At 38.4% G+C, this 12,363-nt stretch overlaps 3 protein-coding genes across 5 annotated transcripts; 1 reads left to right on the plus strand and 2 right to left on the minus strand.

Moving 5' to 3' along the window:
• Window positions 1-1,080: 1,080 nt before the first annotated feature.
• On the plus strand, window positions 1,081-3,280 carry LOC140797175 (bidirectional sugar transporter SWEET6b-like). Its single transcript, XM_073150453.1, has 6 exons — window positions 1,081-1,123; window positions 1,213-1,249; window positions 1,327-1,543; window positions 1,614-1,811; window positions 2,464-2,583; window positions 2,833-3,280. The coding sequence occupies exons 1-6, from the start codon at window positions 1,081-1,083 to the stop codon at window positions 3,007-3,009; spliced, it is 792 nt and encodes a 263-aa protein (XP_073006554.1). The 3' UTR covers window positions 3,010-3,280.
• Window positions 3,281-3,841: 561 nt separating this feature from the next.
• On the minus strand, window positions 3,842-5,841 carry LOC140797841 (homeobox-leucine zipper protein HOX3). Its single transcript, XM_073151521.1, has 4 exons — window positions 5,669-5,841; window positions 5,342-5,547; window positions 5,129-5,208; window positions 3,842-4,291 (listed from the first exon to the last, which is right to left on the minus strand). The coding sequence occupies exons 1-4, from the start codon at window positions 5,736-5,738 to the stop codon at window positions 4,003-4,005; spliced, it is 645 nt and encodes a 214-aa protein (XP_073007622.1). The 5' UTR covers window positions 5,739-5,841; the 3' UTR covers window positions 3,842-4,002.
• A 1,167-nt stretch (window positions 5,842-7,008) lies between these two features.
• LOC140797164 (mitogen-activated protein kinase 9-like) lies at window positions 7,009-11,941 on the minus strand. Of its 3 annotated transcripts, none has more exons than XM_073150440.1 (11): window positions 11,516-11,941; window positions 10,767-11,175; window positions 10,550-10,677; window positions 10,332-10,391; window positions 9,967-10,116; window positions 9,202-9,357; window positions 8,978-9,115; window positions 8,817-8,890; window positions 8,476-8,577; window positions 8,086-8,332; window positions 7,009-7,292 (listed from the first exon to the last, which is right to left on the minus strand). In XM_073150440.1, the coding sequence occupies exons 1-11, from the start codon at window positions 11,798-11,800 to the stop codon at window positions 7,218-7,220; spliced, it is 1,824 nt and encodes a 607-aa protein (XP_073006541.1). In that variant the 5' UTR covers window positions 11,801-11,941; the 3' UTR covers window positions 7,009-7,217. The 3 variants fall into 3 exon arrangements, with proteins under 3 accessions (XP_073006541.1, XP_073006542.1, XP_073006543.1); XM_073150441.1 differs by having other exon boundaries at window positions 11,424-11,532; XM_073150442.1 differs by lacking the exon at window positions 11,516-11,941 and adding an exon at window positions 11,256-11,277.
• Window positions 11,942-12,363: the final 422 nt, after the last annotated feature.

Here is a 12,363-nt window from a genome sequence, read left to right on the forward strand (position 1 = left end):
CTCCTATAAAATAAATATTTTAAATAAACTCTATCTCCGGGTATTAAGTGATATCTACTATTATTAAGGCATAATTATATCTAAAAGAAATAAAAGAACATGTCACCTGAGAGTTAGACACAATAAACTTTTTGAAGGATTAGTATACTCCTTTTCACATAATATGAAGTTAGAATTGATACCCGATAAAAGAGGCACCGGGTAAAAAAATTGACTATTATATGAAGAGAATATTAAGTTAGATTGTGATTCCAAATTTTAAAAGAGTGCTGAAATATTTATCTAAAAATAAACATAATTATTTTTTAAATATGATTTTATTTATTAATTTCTAAAAAACTGACTATTATATGTCACATATGATTTTATTTATATTTATTTTATTAATATTTAATTCTGATAAATTTCTCTAGTTTATCCACGTAATATTCTCTTTTTATTTTTTTGACGTGATTCTCAATTCTCAAATAAAGTTCTCATGAGATCAGTGTGTGTCCAAAGTTAACTCGTTTTGGGAGCAATTTGGTATTATAATAGAAAAAAAAACTAAAGAAGGCTAAATCGTGTAAATAACTCCAAGTCTAGCGGCAAGTCTTTAGCTCCTAGTAACAAACCAGCACTACCGTACTCGTCTAAAAAAGGCTAAACGTCCTCGTATACGATAGCATCTAATCTCATAAGTTCTATATGAAACGAGCGACTAGGATTTCCTCGGATCCTAAACGGACGGCAGACGAAGGATACCCTATATAAAATTTATGCGCTACGTTCGCACGAAACCTTCGTCCATGTCCTTCTGGCTGACATAGTGTCATGCATGCAGCAAGGCGAAACCAGAGGGAGAAGGACGCGGCGAGAGAGATCCACTCATATTCGGATAAACACGACTTTCTCTATCGCATTACCGGAAAGAATAACTCTAATTTAGCGGAACTTATCCGTTGCTACTTATTCGCCACATGTCAACCTCTATATTCCAAGTTTTGAATGCTATCCGAAATTGTTCACTTCGCTCCTCACTCCATAATCGCTCTTTTATTTCTCAGATCCATTTCTTCCTTCTTCTAGGGTTCGCTCATAATGGTTTCCGCAGACGCCGCTCGTAACATCGTCGGAATCATCGGTATCCAGGCGACATCACTTATCGGAGCTCTATTCCTTCTTATTATCTTCGTTTATTCTTGGCTCATGGATCTGTTACGACCTTGGCAGGGAATGTGATCTCCTTCGGATTGTTCCTCTCTCCAGTGTAATCTCTATCTCCACCTTGTGGTCCATCTGATTTCTTTTGATCGGTGAATGATGGGGTTTGTGATGATCTAATAGGCCGACGTTCGCAAAGATTTGTAAGCGGAAGGCGGTGGAGGATTTCTCACCGATCCCGTACTTGGCGACGCTTATGAATTGCATGCTATGGGTGTTCTACGGGATCCCGGTGGTGCATCCGCATAGCATCCTCGTCGCCACCATTAATGGCATCGGATTAGCCTTCGAGGCTATCTACATATCCATCTTCGTCGTCTACTCCCCCAATCGCCTTCGCGTAACCCGATCTTCTTATTCCTGTCGTTAGATTTATCCGGAGTTTTCGTTTTCGAATTATTCTTGGTTAGGTGATCATGGTTATCGTTGGATTTGTGCGGGCGCAGTTGAAGCTGCTGGGGATATTGGCAGGGGAATTGCTCTTCATGGCGGCGGTGATCGTTGGGGTCCTCGTCGGGACCCACACCCATGAGAAGAGGTCGCTCATCGTTGGGGTCCTCTGTGTCATCTTTGGCACGTGTATGTACGCCTCTCCGTTGTCAGTCATGGTAACTAAAGCTCTCCCTTTTTATCCATAATTTTACTTATATTTTTATTATTTAATTATAAAATATAACTAATAATAGATTAAATCATCTATCATCTCTAACATCTATCTCTAGCCTCTGTGTAACAAAATTCCAAATATTATATCAGACCTTGTTATACCTAACACTCCTAAATATCTATAGATTTATTGTAACTAAATATTTTTATAATATTTTCTTTTTAATAAATACTTTGAATAAATCTATATAAGAATATGTATGTATTCGAATTGCTAAACTATAAATAATTACATTAGTTGGTTGTTAAATTGTAAAATAAGTATGTTTATTATAATAGAAATTTTAATTAGAAAATATGCATAACTTTGCCATATCTTTATCTATGATAAGATTTTGTACAAAATTTATGGTGTGACTTATCTTATATAATATTTAACTAAAATATATATAAATAAATATTGAGTTATAAAATATATTTTAAAGAGACTTAATTTTATAAATAAATACACGTAATTTACACAAGAACAAAACGCTGTATTTAAATTTGTATCCAAAAGATAAAAACAAGATGAGTTGTGCGTTGACTATTGTCACAAGTCGTACTAGATGGAATGAAATGATCCGCTATGTTTTATTTTCTTGTCATCCGCAGAGAATGGTCATCCAGACCAAAAGCGTGAAATACATGCCCTTCTTCCTATCCTTGGTCAGCTTCCTCAACGGCGTGTGCTGGACTGCCTATGCTCTAATCCGCTTCGATATCTTCGTTACGGTTAGACTTCTTATATATATATATAAATATATATATAAGAAATGGGAACAACTATTATTCCAATTAAGTTGATATAATTGAGATTTGGAACTCGAAAATATTCATACAATATAAATCTCTTTAAAATTATCTGAGCACTATCACGTTGGCATCAAAACCTCTTATATCTACCACCTCTTTACCATTCACTACTAGCTCCACAATCAACTAATGAACAATGTATTGGTTCCGTTATATATGTATATATAGATCCCCAATGGACTCGGGGCATTGCTCGGCGCGGCGCAGCTCGCCCTCTACTTCTGGTATTATCGTTCCACACCCAAAGATGAGATCAAACCGGAGATCCAGTTGCCAGTGACCTCCACCGTCACGCCGACCCACAGCACCGTTGTCTCTCTTGATCCTCTAAGCACCAATAGATGATCTCAGATGCAGTATCAAATGCCTCTTTGGTTTCACTCGTTGGAATCAATTTTCCTTTTAGGATTCTTAGACTTTACATTTGGGGTTGTTTCGTTATATGTTAAAGGGACTCCAATTTGGAAGCTAGTGTTGTAGTGTCGTCGATCTGCATGTTAGTAGTGCATGCACGATGACTTGTGCTCGTGGTTGACCCGAGTTGCATGCTTCTCATGGTGAGCTAGTAGTATATATATTAGGTTGTGACTTCATTAATGCGATTGTGGTAAATGTTTACTCTTGTCCTTGACTCAGATACAAAAGTTAGAATGTTTGGGATTTTGATATTGGCAAATGATGGTGTTTGTCCTCGCAAATATGATGAGATGCCCTTTGAATGCATCTTTATTAGTTTAATAGTGCTGTTATATGCAGCGTTATTAACTTTAATAGTGCTGGAATGCAATGTTGGCGGTTGACGATGTCATTAATGGCACAAATAAAAGGTCTTCTGCAATTTAAATATATATATATTATTAATAGAATGCATATTAATTTACATTTTATTATAACAGACTATATTTGTAAATTAAAAACTTAAAATATAATTAAATTGTAAAAGCCTCTGCAAATATATGTGACGATCATGATTAATTCCTCCTCATATATACAGTTGTCTTAAATCTACCTCAATTCGTTTACATCTCCTTTCCTTTTTAGAGTGATTAGAGTGATAGAAGATGGTTTTATTATCTATCATTGTGCGAAACAAATGCAGCGACTCAGAATAAGAGTGCATGAATTTAACGATGCATGGGTGATTGGGTTCAAATGAGTGCATGAGGCATCTCGTCTGTTACGTTCTAGAACACTGCCCTCCCACAGTGCTGCTAATAGCTTTCATTACTTACTTGTACCAAGATTCCAACTCCTTCCATTTACATGGCATTCTCCTACATATTATTATAATTTCTACCCGTACTATCCGTAATGAAATTAACTACCTACCCTTTATTTCTAACATGCTGTAGAGGGCTGACGTGGATTATATGCTGAGGCCGAGGGCGGCGGCCTGGCCGTCCGGGACGCAGAGCTGGCGGCGGTCACTCGCTCGCAGCGCGGGCACATGGTAAGTGCGGAGGCCGGCAGGGGCTGGCGGCTGTGGGGCGAAAACACGGTCGGCGGCGCAACTCGAAGTGCCCGCAGCTCCTCCACCTCCCGCTGGAGCCGCCGGTTCTCCTCCGTTAGGGATCCGAAGCACCTCTTCAGGTACTCACACTCCATCTCTGTCTGCTTCAGCTTAGTCCTGGATGGTAGATACCGGTGAATTTAGTTCAAGCGTATCAAGTAGAGGATAAGATGATAAACTAGTTGAGCATTGCTTAATCCAATAGGTTTAACAAGTAAAATATATATTAAGCATTGTCATGTTACTAGATAATTTGATAGGATGGCAAAGTTAAAGAAAAACATTTACTTCATTAACACAATAGCCTTCTATTTCTATATGACAACTTGGCTGGTTAATATATCATGCTTTCAATTCTTTTTGCACACAATGACTTCAGTTACTAAATGATCATTCTCCCCCCCTGGATCTCTATATATGATTCTGTTTTACAATAGACAATTATGAAGGTCCGAAATCCCCTAGCTAATTAAAAGTTTAGACATCAAGGGAGTGATGGGTCTAACAAATATACCATCTTAGCTTAATATATTATCTTTCCTACTGTTGTTGCATGAGACTCTAGAAAAGGAAAGCCAGGTGAATCACAATCACCAAAATCATTAATTAACATTTATGGACATGAGATAACCTAATACCTATCTTACAATCAATATGAAACAATTAACACACCAATAAATTCAAAACAGAGAAAAATATATATATACTAGTAACTGGGCAACCACATCTACTACCATTTAAAAAAAAAAAAAAGAATGAACATACTTCAATATATGCTAAATTTTAGGGGGGAAATTATTCATACGCTCTCATTTATTTTTCGTAGCATATCGACCCACTTAATAACCCTTATGTGTGAGAAATATCAAGGTGTTCCAGAAAAAAAAGTAAATAAAAATGATCAAATTACTCATAGTTTGTATAGATTACTATTAACTCTATTTAGGCTCTCACCTGGCCCTGCGATTCTGAAACCAGACTTCCACCTGTCTCGGTCTCAGCTTCAGCTTATGCGCTAACGCCTCCTTTTGCCTCTGCCGTTTAATTTCTTTTAACTCGTTATATCTTTTTATCATTTAACACCAATAAATGACATAAAACATAGCATAATAACTACACATAATGAACAAATTTATTTTGGTTAAAAAGAAAATATTGGAAACTTACAGGGTTCAGGGTGTGATATTGCCTAAAGCTCTCCTCCAGCAACCGCGACTGCTCCTTGGAGAGCCTCAGCTTCTTGGGCTTGTGGGTTTCCCCTTCCTCCCCCTCCACTACCACCTCCTCCTCCTCCTCCTCCCCTCCGCTCGCAGGTTGGTTGATGTCAAACTCCCTCATCATCGTCGGATTGTTGCATCCAGCACCACTCCCTTCTACGCATCGATCGCATTTCACATAGCCAAACCAACCCCCCAACAGAGAGTATTAATCAATCGACACATCGAACCTTGTCGAAGAAGGGGAGAGAGAATTGGTCAAATCTCACGAACTTACCCGACCCGGAAGAAGAAGAAAACCCACGGACGGCCATGGTGAGCTCGAGGCCGGAAGAATCCCTCCGCATCGCAAACTTTTGATAGGAGAAGAGGAGATGGTAACAAAGAGGAGTAAATACGGAAGGGAGGGGGGGGGGTTTAAAAGGTAAAATAAATAAAAAAAGAGGAGAGAGAGAGAGAGAGGGGGGCAGAGGTGGTATTTATTATTTATGTGGGGGTTGGGGAGGAAATGAATGCGAGGGCAGTTACGTAAAAAGGCGTGAGGTTGACTCGAGTCGTCACGTCAAGAGGGGACAGGAATGGGGTAACGGGTTGGAGGAGGACACGTGTCGGTGAGAGATGGAGGAGTGCAGGAGACGCGCCGGCATGTCTCCCTGTTTGGAGAAGGGGAGTCGGGTTGTCGGCTGCAGTAATCATTGGGAAGAAGCCAACTCTTCGTCTGTCGATGGTACTGCTCTGCTCTTTGGGTCACGCACCTTGCAATGAGTTGGGTTCCACCGATTCCACTTCCTATCTATATTTATTACGCCCATTGACCATTTCGGATGGCAAACAAGTTTTTTATTATATCATTTTTAACTAGGGCCCCCTCCCTCACATTTTTAGATAATGCCCTACAAAGTTAAATCTAATCTTTCCTCTCTACTTAATCTATAGATAGATCCACTAAACTTAGCTTAAAACTGTTAATTTTCTAATTAAAAAGTTTAAAAATTATAGTGTTTAAGAAGAATGCGCAACCGGTGCTATAAGAAAGGTAACTCGATTACGAGCTCTTTGCATTAAGACAATCGAAAAACAAGAGCTTTAGATTAAATGGTTGGGGTTTTAATCCCTACCTAGATGGAGTGAAATTTTTTGCAGACGGGAATCGGATCGTACGGAAGATGGGAGAGTTTTAAGGGTAGGGGGGTGAATATGTAATTTAGAATTGCTCGGTGTGGTCGATAGAAATTAGGTCTCCATTATTGGGAGTGGGAGTAGAATAGAGTGGTTTTATTCATGCATAGAGAGCTCTCTACGAGGACTAGATGAAGGTTGACAAGAAAAGAAAAGAAGAGGACAACCTCAAAACAACCGATCGAAACGAATTATCATGTGTCCATCCTTTTGTCCCGTTAACGGGAAACAATCGAATAGAGGATGATGATGATAAGCCTAAGGAAAGAAAACTCCGGAAACAAGTGTAACAGTAGGAAACTATCTCCAGGTATAAATATAAAAGTAAAAAAGGAATTTGAGAGTGGTAATCTCATCTGATGAATAAAATTTATCTTTCTTCCCATTAGAATTATTTTACAGGCACAATGAACAGTCCAACAGAAACTTACTCTGGAGTTGACAAGAAGGATATATAAATTATTGCCATCACAGAGATTAATTAACATATAGCTCAAATTTTGCTTAAATGTATCATCTTACACAACAGATACATGAACTTATCACGCCGGATAAACTTTTTTTTGTCTTAGTTTTATCCGAGCTTTGATCCGAAAATTTTGTACGCTGATGAATGAATTTATCGATACTCGATTTTATCAATGTTATTAGGCATATAATTCAGCAACCTTCTGGGAGAGCCCATCAACCTTATCATCTGTGTCCTCAGATGTAGATTTCTCCTGAAATTAAAGAATAACAGGCATATGAAAAAAAAATATTAAGAAAAAAGTATAATACATAAAGCTACATTACCAACTAGGGGTCAAGTTACACAGCCAATTGGGAAAGGTGTACTGTACATAGTATATCTCCTACCACTTACATAAGAAGCCGGGATTATATTTCATGCTCTCCAAGACAATCCAAAGAGAAGAGAAGGAATATTCTATCTGGCTCTAAAGATTGATGTTTGAGTTTTTCTCAACAGCCAATCTGGCTCTGTATTCTCAAGGATGGGCATGTAAATACCTATTGACTACTGCTGGCATCTAGGTGACTCAAATCTGGACATCCACAAATAAGAACAACAAACCCTGGTTGCGAGATCTTGAGCTCCAAAGCACCAAGCTCTCTGACACAACAATCTTACCGACTTGAGATACTAAAACTGAACAACCTTGAGCTTGACCTCAAACTTCATTTTTGAGGATGGTTTGTTATCCAATATAGCATTCATGAAGCTGAGTGCTTAATATTTAACTCGTACACGACCACACCTTTAATTGCGGTTTGTTGCGTAATACTAGGCTCAAAATGAAACTTGCGTTTTGACTTAATTAGCTAATGAGTCAGATAAAAAAAAATTTAACCCAAGATTGACCTGATTATTGACAGCTCTTTCCATTTGCAGCTACTTGTTGTGCCTATGACTACGACCTAGAACAAGTCCTTCGAACCTATGAAACTATGGTTCAACTTCTACCTCCCAGATCCAGAGGCACACTACAGACAGCTAAAATTCCGCATGCTTACCTCCACATCACTCCTTCCTTTCACAATTACAGACTTAGAAGCACTGATGCTAGCGCTCTTTAGCAAGCTGCGGGCACTGTAGTTTGTCTTGCTCACGCCATCTGTAACTGATGTATGATCCGATCTCTCGCCTTGCTGTGACCTTGTAGAACTTTGGAGGGTAGTGCGGGCAACATAATCTCCCGTTCGCCTCTCTGAGTCATCATTTTTTTCAGAATTTTCATCTTTATTGGCACACACCCTCTCCCTGAAAGTGGAGCAAGCGTTCGTCAATCAGATCAACCTATATTACCAAAAATTGTTAAATTCAGTGCTACAACGAAGGAAAAAAAAGGAGCCTATCCTGGACAAATTGTTTGACAGAATATGTTTTTCTAAATTCGATATTACCTGGGCAAGGAGGCATGTTGCCTCAGCACAGCAGTGCTTCTTTCACCCTTACCATAATGTTCTTCAAGATGAGCAAATTGTCGCTTAAAACGATCCACTCCACTGTCAACAAATGGTTGAATTAGATAAGTGTCGTCCAATGCAACTGACATTGTAAAAGATGCAGATATTCAAGACATCAAGACACTAGATAAACAAGGATTAAATTAGTGAATATTCCTTCTATCATCTATTGTTATAAATAAGAAAATAAACCAAGCACAGATACAACTGTACAAAGGAAGTGGAATCTACAAAGACAAGCAAGCAAATTTTTCATGTTTACAAAATAGATGCCTCACCTAGGGTACATGAAGCTTATCTGATCTCCACCTCGTAGATACTCCTGCAGCATCTTAGGATGATACTCTAAAATCTGTCCATTTTAGAGAAAATCAAGAATGAAGAAACTACTAGGTAATAAGAGAGACAGTGTTGAACTTCCCTGAGAATATAATCGTACCTCTCGATAAATTAATTCTCGTACATCATCTTTTGTCAATTTCCTCCTTTCAAAGTCAAACTCAAGTTTTGAGATGGGTTGTGTGGATGGTTCACGGTCAACATTTGCCAGACCATAGAAGTATGGATCTGCTAAGGCCTGAAAGCATATAAACAAATGGTATCAGGGACATAGTTACAATTGCTTTATTTTGATATTAAGAAATCCAGGCCACTGAATCCTATCTCTTCAGCAGTTGGCCGATTTTTGGGATCAAATGCGAGCATGCGCTGCAGTAAACGGACAGCCAAAGGATCTGCACCAGGAAACCTCCGTGAAAAAGGAACTGGTGGTTTTTTCCGCATATTACTTAAATATCTTCTAGCCTTTTCATTTCGAATCTGCAGTGATTAAGAACCAAGACAAAAGTAAGATACATGAACAGGACCTAAAGTTTTAAACTTTTAGGAACATGTAGACTGATAGAAAACGCTCTCCATTATAAGATGTTATATTCAAAAGATTGAAAAACAATACTAGATGAATGATATACGATTTTTAAATAGTGATAAATCAAGTTCTTTTCTTCCTCCATAACTAACTCATCTCTTTTTCATTTGTAAAGACAGGATCAGGCTGGAAAACACAATACTCCTAAAGCAAATAGACAAATACATGTATATGCCTGAATAAAATAAAAATGCAGACGGATGCACATAAAAAGATTGTTATTGCATATATCTTGGTCGATTTTAAGAAGCTAGCTAAGATATTATGAAGTTATGAATGAAACAGAGATGCCATGGTTTTTGTTTTGAAGCTTTTCCTGACATACTTTTAACCATCAAAATGACTTGGGAGTTTGTCCTGAGTAACATAATAAAAGCCCTTACATGCTAATGTGTGAATTACTACTTTATCAAGTTCACTTGCACAGAGATTGGAGAGAGAGAGAGAGAGAGAGAGAGAGAGAGAGAGAGAGGGCCAATATGTTAAGAGACAGAGCAAACCCTAGAAATGGTTTCCGGTGAGGGAGTGCCAAGCAAGTCAGTCATGATATCCAATTGATGCACCACATTCTTGCCAGGAAACAATGGTTTCCCTGTCAGCATTTCTGCAAATATACATCCTATGCTCCATATATCAATTGCAGGAGTGTACTGCAAAATACTAGCAAAAAATGGTTCAGTAGCAACTCAAATAAAGTTCGAGTTGAGAAACTAATTGCATCAGATAGCAGCTGTTAATCACAAGGTAAAATAGCATGCACAATGACTATCTTGGGCAAAAGTTTCAAGGTTAGGTACTAAAAGCATGATGTGTGAAGTCCTTATAAGTAAAATAAATGATCCAAAATTACATACGATCATCTTACCTTGGAGAAAAAAGACCCACATAATTCTGGAGCACGATACCACCTTGTTGCCACATAGTCCTAATAAAAAAGGAACAAAATTAATCCTTGAGAAAGAACCTGCTGGTTATCAAATGTTATTATTGCTTCTATACATCAATTATATATAGTTAGTGAAAATAGAAATGGGGAAAAAGAAATGCAAGAACATAAGTTGACTACAAAGAGATATAACAAACCGTCCAGAAAATAGCCGATGGAGCATCATTGAAAGATACACGAGCAAGGCCAAAGTCACAAATCTTTAATTTGCAATCAGCATTGGCAAGAATATTTTTAGGCTTCAAATCCCGATGAAAAACATTTGCTACAAAACTAACATAAGATGATCAATATCGCAATATACACAATATCTGATGGCCTAACAATGATTCCTTAGAGACAGATAGAATTCACCTGCATGGATATATTTCAGAGCTCGAAGAAGCTGGTACAAGAAGAACTGGTGATGTTCTGGTGTGAGATCATCATTTGCCTTTATAACTTGGTGAAGGTCTGATTCCATCAGCTCGAAAACAACATATATATCCTTGAATTCCCTCCGAGATGGAGGAAGCATTATGTGTTTAATTTCCACGATATCCGGATGGTGCAGTAGCCTAAGGAGCTTGATCTCCCTAAGGATGCGAGTGGCATCAGAAACATGCTCAAATACATCTTCGATTTTCTTAATTGCCACCATCTCTCCGGTGTAGGAATCAATTGCAGCCCCAACTACTCCATAACTTCCCTTGCCAATTACCTCATGTATATGGTATCGGCTTGCTTCACCATACTCCGTGAAGAACTCAGCGTCAGCCCCATTCTGCATGAGATAGCTATTAGAAAGCCTAAATCAATCATGCAATGCAGGGAAGAAACTAAAACTTAGACAACAATTGCAACCTTTCGAACAATGAATTACTAAAATTGGAAGGCAAAGAAACAAAAAGAAATAGAAATCAAAAAGAGGGAGCTCGTCATCGGAATATTTTGTTGGAATCCGACAATAAATTGACAGAAAGCAACAAAACCAAACGGGAATTTGCTTTTTATATCCCCTTTTGGACCTACCTCAATACTTTTAAGATCACCGAGACATAAAAGCGAACACCTTAACTACACAACAAACTAGCAATCAAACAGAATGATTCGTTCTCGAAGACCTTCTTTTGGGCATCGAAAGAAGCCATTTTGCTCCTCCCGGGAATGGTGATGGGACTTAGCACGGAGAAATCCAATTCCTCGGAAATCGTGCACTGCTTCTCTCCTTTCTCTTCTTCAAATCCTACTACGAAGTCGTCGTCCACCTCCTCCTCCTCCTCGACAACGACCGCCTCTTCTTCTCTCAGCGGCTCCCTCTCGCGGCTCACGGACGAAGCGGTGACGACTTGGTGGGAGCGGCGACGGAACCAGCGACGAGCGCCATAGAAGAGGTCTCCGCCGCCCATAAAAGTGCGACGACGACGGTGACCGAGTGCTGAGCACGTGATGAGGTGGGCGATCACGGCATCGCCCGACTTGGTTACCGCTCGCTACCTTAGCGCCGCGATCGCCACGTGGAGGATTAACGGGAAGCGTCCGTTCAGGACGTACGATTTGGCCGTGGCTTAATTACATTATGACCACTTCAACTATCAGTCGATATTATCTTCACCCCCTAATAATAATAATAATAATATTTATATTTATATTTTTATATATCATAAATTATCTAGAATTTTATTAAGAAACATCTGTCAAATTAGATAAGCAAAAATATCCTTCGTCTTTCTTTCTCAATTTTTTTTTGTCAGAATTGAATTTTAAAGTAATTAGAGAAGATCAATCTAAAATTTATTATTTAGAGAACTTACCATAGAGATGAAGATGGATGGCATTTTTGTCCATCTATTAAGTTGGTCAAATTTTTAAAATTATTTTTATCAGTATTTTTTATTGAATTATTGACAGAGAGAATTTTGTAATACATTTAAATAGTTTAGTAATTTTTTTTTTGTTAAGAGAGTGGACG

The sequence above is a fragment of the Typha latifolia genome, chromosome 11, assembly GCF_019914945.1.
Source record: "Typha latifolia isolate L0001 chromosome 11, TyphaL0001v2, whole genome shotgun sequence".
In the NCBI taxonomy this organism is placed as follows: domain Eukaryota; kingdom Viridiplantae; phylum Streptophyta; class Magnoliopsida; order Poales; family Typhaceae; genus Typha; species Typha latifolia.

Bases quoted from the DNA above. Each gene is read 5' to 3' on its own strand.
- LOC140797164 (XM_073150440.1), bottom strand. From the start codon at position 11,800: ATGGGCGGCGGAGACCTCTTCTATGGCGCTCGTCGCTGGTTCCGTCGC. The intron at 10,117-10,331 runs GTAAGATGATCG...AGTATTTTGCAG, and splicing joins GTGGGTCTTTTTTCTCCAAG to TACACTCCTGCAATTGATAT. The intron at 8,333-8,475 runs GTAATATCGAAT...CTCCACTTTCAG, and splicing joins CAACATGCCTCCTTGCCCAG to GGAGAGGGTGTGTGCCAATA.
- LOC140797841 (XM_073151521.1), bottom strand. From the start codon at position 5,738: ATGCGGAGGGATTCTTCCGGCCTCGAGCTCACCATGGCCGTCCGTGGG. The intron at 5,548-5,668 runs GTAAGTTCGTGA...ATCGATGCGTAG, and splicing joins TTCTTCTTCTTCCGGGTCGG to AAGGGAGTGGTGCTGGATGC. The intron at 5,209-5,341 runs GTAAGTTTCCAA...ATTAAACGGCAG, and splicing joins AATATCACACCCTGAACCCT to AGGCAAAAGGAGGCGTTAGC.
- LOC140797175 (XM_073150453.1), top strand. From the start codon at position 1,081: ATGGTTTCCGCAGACGCCGCTCGTAACATCGTCGGAATCATCG. The intron at 1,812-2,463 runs GTAACTAAAGCT...TGTCATCCGCAG, and splicing joins CCTCTCCGTTGTCAGTCATG to AGAATGGTCATCCAGACCAA. The intron at 2,584-2,832 runs GTTAGACTTCTT...ATGTATATATAG, and splicing joins GCTTCGATATCTTCGTTACG to ATCCCCAATGGACTCGGGGC.